The sequence below is a fragment of the Notolepis coatsorum genome (assembly GCF_963971535.1).
Source record: "Notolepis coatsorum genome assembly, chromosome: 9".
NCBI classification, from domain to species: domain Eukaryota; kingdom Metazoa; phylum Chordata; class Actinopteri; order Aulopiformes; family Paralepididae; genus Notolepis; species Notolepis coatsorum.
This window is the reverse complement of record NC_140173.1, coordinates 73011872-73029747: the sequence shown is the minus strand read 5'-3', so window position 1 is coordinate 73029747 and position 17876 is coordinate 73011872. Positions and strand designations below refer to the sequence as shown.

The following is a 17876-nucleotide window of genomic DNA, read 5'->3' as shown; positions in this document are numbered from 1 at the left end:
CTGGGCAAATGTCCGACTTACATCAAGGAACCCGGATCATCAACAAATCAATCTGAACTATATTCACAGGACATACTTGACTCCTATAAGGCTGTGCAAAATGGGGCTTATACAAAACTCCAAATGCTCCCAATGTACAAATGGGGACGAAGGAACATTTATGCACATGTATTGGGACTGCCCACCAGTTAAGGCATTCTGGGAAGATGTGTCCCAACAATTATCAATACTCGTATTTTGGAATATACCTGTACACCCCGCGGTATTGCTATTGAATGATGTTTTTGAGTTTGCAGTGAACCCACAACTAAAAAGATTGGTTTTATCGGGTATCACAGTAGCTAAAAAACTGATTGCATCACGTTGGTTTCAACCGGAAAAAATGTGCCGGAAAGTGTGGTTTCTTACATATCTTGATGTGATATATCAAGAAATATCAACAGCAAGAATTCTAGGGCTCAATGAATCCAAAATGTTAATGTGGTTAGAAGTGGTGGAGAGAATAAAAGCTAGCCTATAATGGTGATGTCTGGTTAGGAGTGAGGGATAATGGAGGTACTATCCAAGAGGGGGTCCGGGAGGGGGGGATTTGAGCTGGAGCATATGTGTGTAGGGTTTTAGAAAATAGGTATTCGGGGTATATTATATACTAACATTTATATAATTGTAACTTCGCTGGATATACACGGTATACGGTTAAAATGTTATTATTGACTATTTTTGTTTTATCCTGTTTCTGTACTTGCATATATTTTAACCACCTTTACTGAAAGTTTCATTATACATTGTGTGTTGAGTACTGACTTTTAATAAGTTTTGTTTTGCAATAATAAAAAAAATTAAAAAAAAAAAAGAATACTTTCTAAGAAAATTTGATAAATGAGGGCCCTGGTATGTAATTTCATCTTTCCTTGTGACAATATTGTCACCCACTGTAACTGAGAAGCCGTCGGCCTTACTGAGTTTGTTATTTGAACCGAAGAGAATGGACTCTGTTTTACCCAGGTGTGATGATAGTTTGTTGTCAGCGAGCCAGGTGCAGATTCTGCCTAGTTCCGAGCTGAGGGTTTTTTCAACCTGTAACTTGTTCTTGTCAGAGACCACCATCTCTGCTATTTAAAAAAAAAAAATTTAAAAAAATATTAATTTTATGTTAGATTAGGACGTTAGCTGACGACCATCTCACTGGTTCCTCATGCTTTTTTTCCTTTTCTCTCTTTTATTAATTTATTCTTCCTCACCTGCTTAATAGCGTTGTGTTATCTGGAGAGACTGGATGATTGAATGAGTGGTGAATGATATTAACATAGATAGAGTGTGCTCTCTCTCTCTCTTTCTCTCTCTCTTGTTCTTCCTGCGTTCTGCCCTCAGCGTGGAGGCAGTCAATATACTGTCTGAATGTGCTGATGTGAGTGCTGTAATATTGACCCATTAAAGTGGCCTCGGCCACTCAGCTCCTCCATCTTCTCTCTCTCCCTCTCTCTCTCTCTCTCTCTCTCTCTCTCTCTCTCTCTCTCTCTCTCTCTCTCTCTCTCTCTCTCTCTCTCTCTCTCTCTCGGACATCAGCAACGTTTTGCCGCTCAGCCAAGATTTGCAGAGGGCTACAGTTTAAACCAACTGTGTTGTGTGTGTGTGTTTAGTCAACATAATTAATGTATTTTCTCTGTCCTCTCTCTCTCTCTCTCTCTCTCTCTCTCTCTCTCTCTCTCTCTCTCTCTCTCTCTCTCTCTCTCTCTCTCTCTCTCTCTCTCTCTCTCTCTCTCACTCTCTCTCTCCCTCTCTCCCTTTGTCCTCTGTAGATCCAACCCTATGATAAGATTGAAGCGCGGGGCATGCCGGACGGTGTGGCCGACTGTCTGAACAAACTGGTGGTGGTGAAGCTGAATGGAGGCCTGGGCACCAGCATGGGCTGCAAGGGCCCCAAGAGCCTGATCAGCGTCCGCAATGAGAACACTTTCCTGGACCTCACCGTGCAGCAGATAGAGGTAGCTGACATACCGTATGACATACAGTACAGGCTATGGACCAGACTTAGTAGTGACATTAAAGGTCAATAGTGACATCTCCCCCTGCACTCACTGTGCAGTATGTAAGAGGAACTGATATAACTATATAAGTATATTCTATATTATAGCTATGGATACAATACTATGGCCCATTTGACATTGAGTATCTATCGTTCAATATGTGAAAAAGAAATCATTTTTTCATCCATACATTCCCGTTTTATACCGTGGTGAATATGAGTATGGTTTTAGATTGGTCTGGGGTAATTCCCGAAATGCTGAGCAATAGCCTTATGCGTGTATTACACAAACAAATTTGCAGTTTCTTGCCTGGACCCGCTATTATTAATTTTTTTATTAAATGTTTTGTATTTATTGCTTTATTCCTGGTCAGACATGACCGACAGATGAGAGGATGAACGGGAGAATAGGCGAGGAAGACATGTGACAAATGTCACCGGGAGCGGGAAGACATGCTTGGATCAACGCAAGATTGATATCATATAGCCCTTACCTTGACTAGGATGTACCCCAAAAAGAATATTCCAATTATCTGATTGCCATTCCATGTATTGATGTCCATCGTGTTGCCAACATAATCCACCACACATCATGCATCGGGAGTAGTTGATTCTTCTCAATCTGACCGTTATAACGCTGAGCTTGAGCAAAAGAAAAAAAACTACCCGGACCCATTAGATCGACCCACAGGCCAAGATACAATGTTTAAAAGGGTGCTCGATAACACCGCCTGGGAGGATCTGGCCAGTGTCGCAGTATGCCTTCTACCGGCAACATACGGGTCCCTGACATTGAATAGGATATTAAAATCGGAAAAAAAGGAAAAACGATCTAATAACGTATATAAACGTGGTTGGCGTCCATTGAGTTAATGTTGTCTTAGGAACACTGTTGATGTTGTCTTAGGAACACTGTTGATTTTGTTTTAGTTGTCTTAGGAACACTGTTGATGTTGTCTTAGGAACAATGTTGATGTTGTTTTAAGAACACTGTTGGTGTTGTCTTAGGAACACTGTTGATGTTGTTTTAGGAACACTGTTGATGTTGTCTTAGGAACACTGTTGATGTTGTTTTAAGAACACTGTTGATGTTGTCTTAGGAACACTGTTGATGTTGTTTTAGGAACACTGTTGGTCTTGTCTTAGGAACACTGTTGGTGTTGTCTTAGGAACACTGTTGATGTTGTCTTAGGAACACTGTTGGTGTTGTCTTAGGAACACTGTTGATGTTGTCTTAGGAACACTGTTGGTGTTGTCTTAGGAACACTGTTGATGTTGTCTTAGGAACACTGTTGATGTTGTTTTAGGAACACTGTTGATGTTGTCTTAGGAACACTGTTGGTGTTGTCTTAACACTTTGATTGCCTAAGGTTAAATTCATGATATACCATCCGTTGCCAGCTCTATTTGTCTATGGAGAAGTTCCCCTTCTTTGCAGGGCTATAACTTTTTAAATTCTATTGCTAGATTGCCATTATTAGGGCCCATTCAATGTCCTATATGTATTGTTCAGGGTGTATGAACGTTAAACTTTTTCATTCACATATTCATACTAAAATATGATCTAAAGTATAAGTCTGTTTTCATCTCTTTCTGCAGCTTTCTCCAGAACGTGATTTATAGCCCCAAATGCATTATATTGATGATCAAATACAGTTTGGTAGCGATCGGTGCCAGATGAAAAATTTCAAATGGACGTGCTTCTAGAAGTTTCTACGTATCATCTGATGATGACCGGATGGGCGGGGGGTCGTTTATAATTCCGTGGGCAACGTTATACCATTCATCTAATGTGGGTCAAATGTTCATCATAGCAGTTAGTGTCGAACACGGTAATACTACACGCTAAAACTCACCCCAGTCTCCGCGGGCCGTTGGGCGATCAGCGTGGGGTAGACAGTTTTCCATTATGGGATGTCGAAATACCCGGTCCATTTCCAGGTTGTATAATAGTATATACGTCCAAATCATGTTGTTTATCGAGTTATTGGCAACGGATCGCTATGTATTGTGTTGAGCTCGAGTCCCGGGAACTATAGCGAGTGCCCGGAAGTAATATGGGTGATCACCACTTCATCCACATGACTTCCTGTTTGGCGCTTCTGCCGATCGGCCACCAGATGGCGCTCTTGAACCGCTAGAGGATTGAGAGGAGCTCAGAACTGTGTGTGAAGGCTGCAGAGGGGAAATATGATTCCGATCACAGATTTTTGAAATATTGATATTAAAGACGAGTTAGGGCGTCCTCGGCAACTTTAGCATGGCTAGGAAAGACGCCTAAACACGTTTTCGGCACTTAAAGTGTTAAGAACACTGTTGATGTTGTTTTAAGAACACTGTTGGTGTTGTTTTAAGAACACTGTTGATGTTGTCTTAGGAACACTGTTGATGTTGTCTTAGGAACACTGTTGATGTTGTTTTAGGAACACTGTTGATGTTGTCTTAGGAACACTGTTGATGTTGTCTTAGGAACACTGTTGATGTTGTTTTAGGAACACTGTTGATGTTGTCTTAGGAACACTGTTGATGTTGTTTTAGGAACACTGTTGGTGTTGTCTTATGAACACTGTTGGTGTTGTCTTAAGAACACTGTTGGTGTTGTTTTAGGAACACTGTTGATGTTGTCTTAAGAACACTGTTGGTGTTGTTTTAGGAACACTGTTGATGTTGTCTTAGGAACACTGTTGATGTTGTCTTAGGAACACTGTTGATGTTGTCTTAGGAACACTGTTGGTGTTGTTTTAGGAACACTGTTGATGTTGTCTTAGGAACACTGTTGGTGTTGTTTTAGGAACACTGTTGGTGTTGTTTTAAGAACACTGTTGATGTTGTCTTAGGAACACTGTTGGTGTTGTCTTAGGAACACTGTTGATGTTGTCTTAGGAACACTGTTTATGTTGTCTTAGGAACACTGTTGATGTTGTTTTAGGAACACTGTTGGTGTTGTCTTAGGAACACTGTTGATTTTGTCTTAGGAACACTGTTGGTGTTGTCTTAGGAACACTGTTGGTGTTGTCTTAGGAACACTGTTGATGTTGTGTTAAGAACACTGTTGATGTTGTCTTAGGAACACTGTTGGTGTTGTCTTAGGAACACTGTTGATGTTGTCTTAGGAACACTGTTGATGTTGTTTTAAGAACACTGTTGATGTTGTCTTAAGAACACTGTTGATGTTGTTTTAAGAACACTGTTGATGTTGTCTTAGGAACACTGTTGGTGTTGTCTTAGGAACACTGTTGATGTTGTCTTAGGAACACTGTTGATGTTGTCTTAGGAACACTGTTGGTGTTGTCTTAGGAACACTGTTGGTGTTGTCTTAGGAACACTGTTGGTGTTGTTTTAGGAACACTGTTGATGTTGTTTTAGTTGTCTTAGGAACACTGTTGATGTTGTTTTAGTTGTCTTAGGAATACTGTTGATGTTGTTTTAGGAACACTGTTGATGTTGTCCTAGGAACACTGTTGATGTTGTTTTAGGAACACTGTTGATGTTGTTTTAGGAACACTGTTGGTGTTGTCTTAGGAACACTGTTGATGTTGTTTTAGGAACACTGTTGGTGTTGTCTTAGGAACACTGTTGATGTTGTTTTAAGAACACTGTTGGTGTTGTTTTAGGAACACTGTTGGTGTTGTTTTAAGAACACTGTTGATGTTGTCTTAGGAACACTGTTGGTGTTGTCTTAGGAACACTGTTGATGTTGTTTTAGTTGTCTTAGGAACACTGTTGATGTTGTCTTAGGAACACTGTTGATGTTGTCTTAGGAACACTGTTGGTGTTGTCTTAGGAACACTGTTGATGTTGTCTTAGGAACACTGTTGGTGTTGTCTTAGGAACACTGTTGATGTTGTTTTAGTTGTCTTAGGAACACTGTTGATGGTTGTCTTAGGAACACTGTTGGTGTTGTCTTAGGACACTGTTGATGTTGTCTTAGGAACACTGTTGATGTTGTCTTAGGAACACTGTTGATGTTGTCTTAGGAACACTGTTGATGCTGTCTTAGGAACACTGTTGGTGTTGTCTTAGGAACACTGTTGATGTTGTCTTAGGAACACTGTTGGTGTTGTCTTAGTTGTCTTAGGAACACTGTTGGTGTTGTCTTAGGAACACTGTTGATGTTGTCTTAGGAACACTGTTGATGTTGTCTTAGGAACACTGTTGATGTTGTCTTAGGAAACACTGTTGATGCTGTCTTAGGAACACTGTTGGTGTTGTCTTAGGAACACTGTTGATGCTGTCTTAGGAACACTGTTGGTGTTGTCTTAGGAACACTGTTGATGTTGTCTTAGGAACCACTGTTGATGTTGTCTTAGGAACACTGTTTATGTTGAAGGAACACTGTTGATGTTGTCTTAGGAACAGCTCATACTCTCTCACACAGCATCTCCCTGGTATTTAAGTTGGCCATTGGAGTAACGTTTACGGTAAAATATAATTGCCTAAGTGCACGAGGGAGGGAGGGGGGGGTTTATGAAGCAACCCAACTGACCAGTTGCTGTGATGTCATCATGGGCGGGATGGCCAGTGGATAGGTGGGGTCGTGTGGAGGTCTGACCGATGGAATAAACAAACTGATCTGCTTGGAAGTGACATGGTGTCTCAAGGCAATGAGGTAGAAAGTACCAGAAATGTTTCCCCCTCTGTAACATTTGCTCTGGGCTAGTGGTGTTTAATAACTGGGGCGTTGCCTCATCCTTCTCTCATTTTACGAGCTTCGCGGAGTTGCATGATCTCATACAAAAGTGTGAAGGGAAGCGCAGAGACACTGACACACCCCCGGATTTTAGTCGTGGCGTGCTGCAAGCAGTGCTTCCCAGGTTACACTGTACACACGGTGGCGGCCGGCCCACCCGGGATATCCTGCTCGGGACACATTGGAGTCAGCAGTGGAAATGACCACGGTTACATTATACCCCACAAGGAGCACCGTTGTTAACACATTATTTTGTCCCGTTTGGGGAAATCTATTTGCAGGTGGTCCCTATCTGATATTGTGGCGGGCCACCGGAGATACATCCATGTAGGGGAAACACTGGTATGGAAAAATGGGTTATTGGGGAGGTTTTAAAGAGGACAAACAGGAGGGGGGGGGGGGGGGGGGGGGGGGGGATCATGTCACCTCTCATGTTCCTGAACTGAAATTAGAAGCACATGTCTTTCACTGCTGCTATACTGACCCACTGACTGCATACATTACTCCACTTTCATATCTGAAGAAAGAGGGAGAGGGAGAGGGAGAGAGAGAGAGAGAGAGTGAGAGAGAGAGAGAGAGAGAGAGAGAGAGAGAGGAGAGAGAGAGAGAGAGAGAGAGAGAGAGAGAGAGATGTGTGTGTGTTTGAGTATGAGTCTTTTCAAAGGGCCTGTGTGGTATCTGGAGGCAATGGGAGAGAAAGGGGATCTGTTGGTGTATATGGGCAGGTCTCTGGGTCCTGGCACGGAAACAGAGGGAGCAGTGTGTTGGGGGCTGGAGCTGAGGTTGTGTGCACAGCGCGTGCATGCATAGAGAAGGAGTTTGCCTACGGTTGTTTGGCTAATGTTTGTGGAATGTGTGTTGGTGTGTGTGTGTGTGGGGGGGGGGGGGGGGGGGGGGGGTGCATCATTGCAATTGTATCTGTCTGTTTCATAACGGCCTCACGGGATGCCCCCCCCCCCCCCCCCCCACACACACACACACACAAACACAGTGTCCTCTGTCCAGAGGCTGCAGGGCGTCCATTTTCCACACAGGTCTGGTCGGATTACCTCCAGACTGAATCAGCCTATTTTACCTCCAGACTGAATCAGCCTATTTAGAGTCGGGGAAAGTGGATTGAGTACACTGAAGACACCCCCCCCCTCACACCATCAACCACATCTTCTCTATGTGAGAGGAGCCCCTCAGTCCCCCAGCCCTCTACTCTGGACCCCGTTCCATAGACCCTGTGTATACTCTCTTGGCGTTCCTAGGACACTCGTGAGGGTTGGATGAGGGGTGGTTTAACTGTGATGGCGCCACCTGGCTGCGGAGGGTTTACTGCTTTCCCCGGCTGCAGCATTGTGTGAGGTCTGTGTGCAAAGCGGAATAGGGTGAATTTAAGGGTCTGTGCCGAGTACTAAGATATCTCTTGAACCAATTAAACAAGTATTTTTCCCGTATATTCTAAACCTTGTGGGGAGACAAGGTCATAGTCATTTTGAGTCAGGAAATTGTGAGTAACTGAGAGTAACTGCGACATGTATCAAGCCACAAAAGTGCAGTAAAACGAGGCCTGGTAAACTCACAAAACCAATGGATACTGGAAAACAAACTCATATATATATATGTATATATGAGATATACAGTACCTGCCCTAGGTTACACGCTTTTCATCCTCCAGAAAATGGTACTCTGTTATTGAATATGTATTTTTTTTTTTTTTTTTTTTTTGCTTTTTGTATTTTTTGAATATGCATTTTAAGTTTTAATTTCACCATGAATATGCAGGCATGAGTACAGTGTGACCTTTTTTCAAACATGTTGTAGTACCTCCTAAACAAAATACATTTTCAGAAAATGGCCGTGTTCCCCTTTAAGTTAAGCCTGTAGGTCCCCCTATTGCTTTTCTTTATCATAAATCGATCAATAGAGACCGTATTAGATCCCCAATTATCATATCATGGGGTATCATTGGAAAGCCACACTCATTACAACCCTGTCCAAATTTTTTCGAGATCGCCAAATGATTGACGGAGCTAGAGCCCCCGGGGGTGGTAATGTGTACTTTGGCGCACGCCTCACATATCGGCATGTAACTCGAGAACCGCTGAACGGATTTTGTCGATCTATATATTGTATTAAAAGAAATGCACACCCGAGCCGCTAGAGGTCAGCAAAGTGGCGCGTCGCGAATCGTCCTCATGAGGGCCCACATGTGGGCCCTTGGATGTTAAGAGGTAATGATTTTATTTAAAAAAAAAATTGGCCAAGAGTAAAGACCATAACCCTATCAAAACAGCAGTCAAAGTGTATATTTTCATTTTACCGATGTTTTGTAAGATTGACCGAAAATAAGAATTTATCGGAAAAATGCTAATTATATCTCTTTTATCGTAAAACCGTGAGGAAATGACTAAATGCATATTTAACCCTGCCATTGGAAAGAGGAGCATTTCCCCTATCCATAGATGTATGATTTGGCCATAATAAGGCCAAGGTCAAGTTCAAGGTCAAATATGAATTTATAATTAAAATCGATTATCATTTATTACTGTATCTACAAATCCTTCTGTTTAATCATCTTCCCTTTATTTATTTGCTTAGATTTTTTGTACACTTGATCTCAATAAGGTGGTGAATGAGCTCAGTGAGCAAGCTCGGTTTGCTCACAATTGTAACATAGTGTTATTCACCGGCACAGATGCAAAATAATATCATCATTTATATTCTCCTTTTTTTCATTACAATTTACTCAAGCCTAGTAACAGACACAATTCTGACACTGGGAATACATACCCCCAGGTCCCTAGATGTTCCTAGATACCAAGAACATGCAAATTGACCTTGTAGAAGTGGAGCAATCTTCCATTTACTTAGGCATGTACCTTTAGGCGAAGTTTCTGAAAATAGGGCTACAGGTTAATTTGCAAACCTTGGACCTAAGATTCGTCATTTCGCAAATAATACTGTTATTTACCAATTAGGAAGTCAAAAGTTGCCAATGTCATCTTTCACAAGAGCAGATTGAGGTGTACAGCTTGATACGAAATAGATCCCCACCATTGGAGAAGTCCTCGATGGCGCAATGAATGCCATATTACACAACTTAACTGCTATGGCAGTTTGTTTACTTACTTTACGTGTGTGTCATAATGTCCTTGAACTCCATCTTTACTCTTGGTGGTGAGTAAACCCTCTCCACACACCCTCTGTCAACATGCTGTAAACCATGACCTGTGATGGTTTTGTAAATAGCCTCATGCTATACGTTAATTCAGATGTATGGGAAACCCACCCAAGAGGTGTGTTAGTTGTTGCAATTATTTTAATGGTTATGGCTTATATTCTTCGTCAAATGTACAGTTTCTTCGTCAAATGTATATACTCTCTTTTTTAGACTCTTCTTGTATCAAAAACAGTACTGTATTTGTAAATCTGGTATGTCATAAATGTATATAAGATGTAGCAGTACTATCTATCTGTATGTCATGTATGTCATATATGTTATGATGAATTGAAAATGGGGGACCCTGATGTAAACAAGACGAAAGTCTTTCTCTGGTCTACATCCCCTTAACAATTGTGTGTATTGAGCTGTACTGTATTGTACCCATTCTGCAATCTGTTAATACAATTTTCAATCAATCAATCAATCAATCAATCAATCAATCAATCAATCAATCAATCAATCAATCAATCAATCAATCAATCAATCAATGGCATACTAAAAAGGGCTTAGTGGAGCCTAGTCTTCTGTTTACCTGCTTCTTACATGCTTTAAAGTGAGAGGGCATTATTTATCTACTGTTACGACACCCTAGGGGCCGTCTTAAAACCATAGTTTGTTTGCATGTTCTAGGGCCGTCCTACTTTAGTCACATACAGTGGAACTGTAGTTGTATTTGATTTAAATGTGCACTTTTTTTATCAGTTGGAATGAAGACAAGTGTATAGACTCAACCACGTACAGTTGTGTGTAATAAGTGTGTGACTTTTAATAATCGAGTCTACAAGATCGTCGTCGCTGGCAATAACATGATTATTCCACGCAATTGACCTATGGCCAACTCTGCCAAACGTAGTAGGCTGGTAAAGCTATGCCTCCTAAAGTGTTAATCGGAAATACAGAAATACCAGCTACAGGCTTTCCGGTTTCCGGGCACCCCCTGATCTGTTTATAGTCCCCAGGGAAACAAACAACAAGCAGACGCTCGCGTACATCTCGAGGGAGGCGATAACGAGGTTGTTTCTGGGGGGAGTGCATTTTCACGAGCACCTGTTGTGATTTCAGGGGCGGGACTCTACCTACCCGATTCCCACTTTCGGCCGTAGTGCTTTACCAGGTTTTATCTCTCGAGATAAAGCTGGGAACGAGGTTACAAACTTAGTTTATCCGAGGAAAGCGACAGTTGTGACTGGAGGATCGAGAAGAGAGGGCAGAGTTTGAGATAGGTCAATTGAGCACCTCAGATGAAGAACCGTTTTAGGTCTTCAGAAGAACAATGTTTTCAAACTTTATTATCTAAAGATAGTACGTTAGAATGTTGTGTACATTCATAGTTAAAGCAGAGGTTGAGTGCTTTCTTGTGACATATCACGCTCACACTCCCAAGTGATTTGGATCGACCTCACAACGGCAAAGTTATATGGTTCTTCAGGGGTCCAATTTGGGTTTAGTTGTGTTAGTATTAAGCCGTCTCTCTCTCTCTCTCTCTCTCTCTCTCTCTCTCTCTCTCTCTCTCTCTCTCTCTCTCTCTCTCTCTCTCTCTCTCTCTCTCTCTCACCCCCCCCCCCCCCATAGCACCTGAACAAAACGTACAACACAGACGTTCCCCTGGTCCTCATGAACTCCTTCAACACGGACGAGGACACCAAGAAGATCCTGCAGAAATACACGCACCACCGCGTCAAGATACACACCTTCAACCAGAGCAGGTAACAACACCACACAGTGACACAGTACTGCACACACACACACACGCACGCACGCACGCACGCACACACACACACACACACACACACACACACACACACACACACACACACACACACACACACACACACACACACACACACACACACACACCTACACACACACACACACACACACACACACACACACACACACACACCGCAAGTGTGATTCATAGAAACCTTGGGACAGTCCTTCTTTGAGCCTTTTCAGTAGAATTCTGTACATGCCACAGCGAAACGAGACCAAAGGTACGTAGCCTAAATGTAGAGGTTAAACACAGACCCTGAACGCTTCTGTTTTGAAGAACGCTGAAATTCCTCTGTCCTTCTCATATCTTTATTTAGACTCTATGCATGGGGGGGGCAGATACAAAGCCACCACTGCATATTTGACCCCCCCCCCCCCCCCCCCCCCACTGACTGTACCCAACGTACTCTCATAGTGTTCTGTATCGTTCAAATATCAGTGGACCATCCCCCGCTGTCTGTAGTGTAGCTCACAGGAACAGAGGCTGCGCTACAGGAAACGTAACTTATGGAGCAGGCCATGAATATTTAAAACTATGGTCTCTTCGTTTTGTCAGATGAATGGCCCTTGTTTTTTTTCTGTTTTGAATTATTCAGAACAGACGTATGTGTGGTGGAGGGAATGGCACACAGAGGGGTTTGGAGTCGGACTGTGGGGAGTTGGAATTGTTTGGCATGAGCTGTCAGAAAGCAGGAAGCTGACACTCGAGAGTGCGGTTGGTTATTGTTTTAACAATGTGGATGGCGGCGTTCCTATAATGATCATGGAAGACCTGGAAAAATCATGGAATTTGAAAATTGTCTTTTTAAGGCCTGGAAATGCCACGTTTGGCTGTTGGTGGATATAGTTATCTTCTTTTTTTTAAAGATTTATTTTTTAGCGTTTATCGCTTTTCCTGGTCAGACATGACCGACAGATGCAGTGAGGGTGAAACGGGAGAGAGAGCAGGCGAAGACATTCGGCAAATAACGGCGGGTCCGGGAATCGAACTCGGGTCGGCCGATCCGCGACGCAGCGCGGTACATGGTGTGCTACTGGAGCGCCCAATATAGTTATCTTCTAATAACAACCCACATACATATTTACAAATAACATATCTCCTGACTAATGTGGCAGATATCACATGGCTATGTGAAGGATGGGAGATACTACTGCCACGGGAGGAGTGGAAGCAATTAGTCAGCTGATTAGGACTGAGAGAACACACCATTAGATCACCCACATCCCACACGCACACACACCAGACACACATAACATAAAACACTAGGACAGATAGAGTATTGTTGAGAGGAGGTGAGGCAGGAGAGAAGTACGGAGCGAGAGAGATTGTTGTTGACAGAGATTTGTGAGGTGAGAGGTAGTGAGAGGAGAGGTGAAGGCGAGAAGGTGTTCATTGTGAACTGGACCCTAGACTGGCTGAGAAACCCCTTTGTGTACTGACCCTGGACCGGAAGAACAATCCCTTTTTTTGTGTTTTTGACCGTGGACTGTATTACGACCATTCTAATTGCCCATCGGACTATATTTTGCCCTATTCAATACATTTGTCCATGGAATGGTCACCGGAACTTTGTAGTGTAGGAACCCTGGGATGGTTTGGGGAAAAAGTTAGATTCAAGTTTATTTCACATGGTCTGCCAATGGGCGGTGGCCTGATGAGTCACTTTAGTATCTTCTATCATGAATCATGACAAACAGTTTCTACCCACTGGCTTGTGAACAGCTTCCTCAACAAGCCCCTCCCCCCACATCCACTGTCTCCTCCACCACCCTTATTTGCAATATTTACAATATATGGATATACACTTTATATCCTTTCTACCACTACACTGTGAACTGAACGTGCAACACAGACTCTTGTCACTCGTGCCTTATTCTTCTACTTTAACCCTTGCACTACCACACTACCAAAGGGTTAACCTTTCAGTGCGACAATACAGAAGGTTAACACTTTCACTGCCACACAACACTACCACTACAGAAGGTTAACCCTTTCACTACCACACTAGTTCAAGTTCAAGTTCTTTAATAGTTGTCATACAGAAGTACAGAATACTTTCATACAAAATGCTTCTTACTGTTACGCTCCAGAGACTGTGCTAGACAAGATAGTATCAAATAACATAATATAGCATGTAATTTAGAAGAATAAAAATGAGGTCACAGTGTTCGGTATAGACATATGTACAATGTTCTGAGTTACCATATAATATACAATACTATGCAGTGTACTAATGTACAGTACTATCTAGTGCAAAGCAGAAATGGGATGAGGTACAATTTTAGGTACAATTTACAGTAAGGTGTACGAGTTGTAGTGCAATCCTTCATCAATAAATATAAAGTGTGGGGAGTGGGTGCTACAGTGTGTTTGTTTAAAGTGGGTGTGTGCTATAAAGTGTGTGGAGTGGGTGCTACAGTGTGTTTGTTTAAAGTGAGTGTGTGCGTGTGGATGTGTGTGCTATGTGCGTTTGGTGGTTGTTGTTGTGTAGTGTTCATTCATTGTTCGTTTAGCAGCCTGATGGCCTGGGGATAGAAGCTTCTTCTGAGTCTTTCTGTGCTCGCCTTGAGACTCCGGTATCGCTTGCCTGACCGCAGCAGTTCAAAGAGGCAGTTGTTCGGGTGACTGGAGTCTTTAATGATTCTCTTAGCCTTGCCCGTGCAACGCTTGTTGTAAATGTTCTGGAGGGTGGGGAGCCCCCCTCCAATTGTGCGTTCGGCTGAACGTGTCACTCTTTGTAGTCTGCTTCGGTCTTGTGCAGTGCTATTCCCAAACCAGGAGGTGATGTTGCCGGTCAAGATGCTCTCTATTGTACATGAGTAGAAGTTCTTAAGGATCTTCTGACTGACTTGGAACTTCCTTAGGCGCCTGAGGAAGTAGAGGCGTTGTCGTGCCTTCTTCACAACACTGTCAATGTGTGTGGTCCATGTCAAGTCCTCGGATATGTAGGCTCCGAGGTACTTAAAGCTGTTGACTCTCTCAACCGGTGCCCCGTCGATGCTGAGGGGGCTGTAGTCCTTGACCCCCGACCTCCTGAAGTCCACAATCATCTCCTTTGTTTTGCTGACGTTCAGGGAGAGGCTGTTTTCCTGGCACCATCCCGCCAGGACCTTGACCTCTTCCAGGTAGGCCCTCTCGTCGTTGGCAGAGATCAGGCCCACCACCACTGTGTCGTCAGCAAATTACTACAGACACTACAGACGGTTAACCTGTACTATGACAAATAAAAACCTTGAATCTTGAATGTATTTGCCTGAAGCAATGAAGAAAATAATGCACCTGAGTTGGTTTACTTCAAACGCAATTCTAGCTAAATATACCGGTAGCCTATATCCTGCATCTCATGGTCAGGGCAAACAAGAGGAAACATATCCTTGTCAGACAAGGCAGTGTGTTGAGTTCTTGGTTTCCAGAGGCTCAGGATGACTCAAAGCTCCCTGTGAAGCATTCTGCTGAAGCGGCTGTTCGTTCTCAGTCTTCTGACATGTATTACACGTAAAAAGAAGAGAAAAAAAGCGATGGAGCAGAGGAAGAACAGCAGAGAAGGGAAGGACGAGAGGAGAACAGAGAAAATTAGATGAAATGCGGATAAAGAGATTATACGAGCGCTCAAAGAGAGAGGTGAAGGAGAATGAGAAACAGTAAATCATGTCACTCACTGTATGTGATGATTAACAAGATTGAATTAGCAGGAAATCCCTTCTAAGTGCTCTCTCTATTCATTGTGGTGGAATTAGATCTCACGTCTCATGGTATCCACAGCATTGTCATCTGCATATCAGGGAAATACTAAGGCGTAATACAGTTGTTAAATTATCAATGAGAACACTATTGTTAATGTTCGATTGCTTCACTGGCACTGCACACAGAGTTTGCCTTACTATGCAAAAAGATGGATCCATTGTTAGAAGCTTTGGTGTGTGTTGGTGTGTATTACTGATCATGACTTGATAGCCAGGTTGACCCTTATATAGCACAGAAACAGCCATTGATCCATACCTAACTCTGCTCTCCACCTTATGTGGAAAGCAACAGTTGTGATTGGAGGATCAAGTAAAGAGGGCAGAGTTTGAGATAGGTCAATTGTTCGATGACAGGTCTCAACGTATAATAAAAATGTATCTCAGTAGGCAATTTTCGTTAGCCGTTTTTTTCTTCTTCTCCTTTGGCCGTGAGACGACGTCAACCTGCGTTAAGTCCTTTGATGTCTGTGAGCTCCGATCAGAACCATTCAGCTTCTGGAGCATCTCTCTGAGAACAGTCGCTTTGAGTTAATCCTCTGATCACAAGGAACTCCACAGCACCTCACTCTCACCTGACCCCTCTCTCATACTCTGCCAAGGTCTCCCTTCAGCCGCCGGCTCTCACTCGGTCTCTCTCTCCGTCTCTCTCGTCCCCAAAGACCAAGAGTGTTGTTAACTTCAGCCGACTCAGGACCTCTTTGATCAGGCTCACGCACGCAGAGTGAAAAGCCTTTTATAATTTTTATTTATTTTTATTTTTTCAACAACAAACAACATTGACGACAACAATAACTACAATAATCACAAGACAACAAAAATAACAAACAGACCCAAAACCTGACAAAAAAACAAATACAAAATATACCCAGACCCCCCCCCCCCCCCCCCATCACTAATCTATCACCCCCCCCCCCCCCCCATTAGCTCTTATCAACCCTGCCCCCCCCCCCCTTCTAATCCATATCGTTAGCCTCATACGACAGCCGCCCAAGTCACCCTCCAAGACTGTTGTAAATGAGCCTCGGAAGTCAGTCACAAGTCATACGAGTGAGTCAGGCAAATGGGGATTTTTTAACGTAACAAGTGTTCTGACTGGCCGAGGACATGGGCACTAAGCCAGGAAGATGAAGGAGAGTACAGTCAGGCAGAAATCTCAAATTGACAAAAAAGGGAATGACCTAGGCAACTATCGTATGAGGCCAACGATATATTGATCTGTCATCCATAAGGGTTGGCTTCACATACTTACCACGTACTATTTTTTCTTTTTTATATACTTGTGTCAATAAAGTCACTCTACATTTAGGCCTTGTCCAGACGAAAACTATTTTGATCTTTTTCGTTTTCATTTAGTTTTCATTTAAAAAAAGGATTCCGTAAAAAGTGCGTGCCACAAATGTACAAAATAAATGTCTTTCCTGTTTTAGACGTCGCTCTTTTATTTTGAAAACCCCTGACCGGAAGTGTTATCGTTGTCTGTTATCGTCCGGTTCTGTGATTTTGAGCTAACATAACGTTCGTTTCCAAAGGAGTGGAGAGAGAGAGACCGCGGCTCAAACTACCTGTGTTGTATTAAAGTAATTGATTGATGTTTAACTTGTCCCTATGTCCAGTCATTTCGACTAGCAAACGTATTTAACGTTACCTCAGGATACCACTGTCTATTGTATTTAGTTGGTTAGCTAATGTTGATAGCATTTTGAATAGCATCAACACTAGCTGGCTGGCTACAGCTCAACACCAGCCATGGGAATACTATTTACTAAATGATGGAGGTTTTTTAATCGTCAAGGTAAGAGAGGATTTGTCATGATCAACTGAAGGCGTATGCTATGGAACAATATGTGCTTGGCTACTACTTGGGTTTTCAGAAAAAGGCCAGCTATGTGACGCTAATCTCTAGCTAGTATCGTGTATTGTATCCTCCCCTCTCTCCAGTGTGTGTGTTTGTGTCTGACTCAGAACAGGAGATGTACTCAGCCGTTTTTCAGTCTAGTATTGGTGTTGCAGCACGCTGCCACTCAACTTATGCACTCTGTTTTTGTGATGTGGGAGTTTGCACACGCGGGGTAAGGGAGAGGTGGGCTATCGTGTCAACAGTTCAGGAAAAGACTTGTATCGCTTGTAAAGACGGCGACGCAAGGGGAGCGTCTTCAGAATTGCGCGCTCTGGGAGTTGGTTTCAGAAAATAGCGTCTTCAGGCTGCCAGAACGCATTTCCGTGTGGATGAAAGGTGCATACGATCAAATACTTTGACTGATACGACCGAAATCGGTTTCGTCTGGACATGGCCTTAGAGTACACACACATATACATAGTCACACATACATGTATGCATACATACACGTACATACATACGTACATACACACACAAATGTACATACGTATATTGTCAATCTTGACACTTTTTTTTTTTTACCCATCACCCATAC

At 42.8% G+C, this 17876-nt stretch overlaps 1 protein-coding gene across 2 annotated transcripts in view; it reads left to right on the top strand.

Annotated features, from left to right (window-relative positions):
- Window positions 1–17876, top strand: part of ugp2b (UDP-glucose pyrophosphorylase 2b) — a 113095-nt gene that overhangs the window by 77040 nt on the left and 18179 nt on the right. For both annotated transcript variants that reach the window (XM_084322249.1, XM_084322248.1), the window contains exons 4-5: window positions 1800–1985; window positions 11500–11633. In XM_084322249.1, the coding sequence (XP_084178375.1) occupies window positions 1800–1985; window positions 11500–11633 (320 nt within the window). The remainder of the gene's footprint in view (window positions 1–1799; window positions 1986–11499; window positions 11634–17876) is intronic.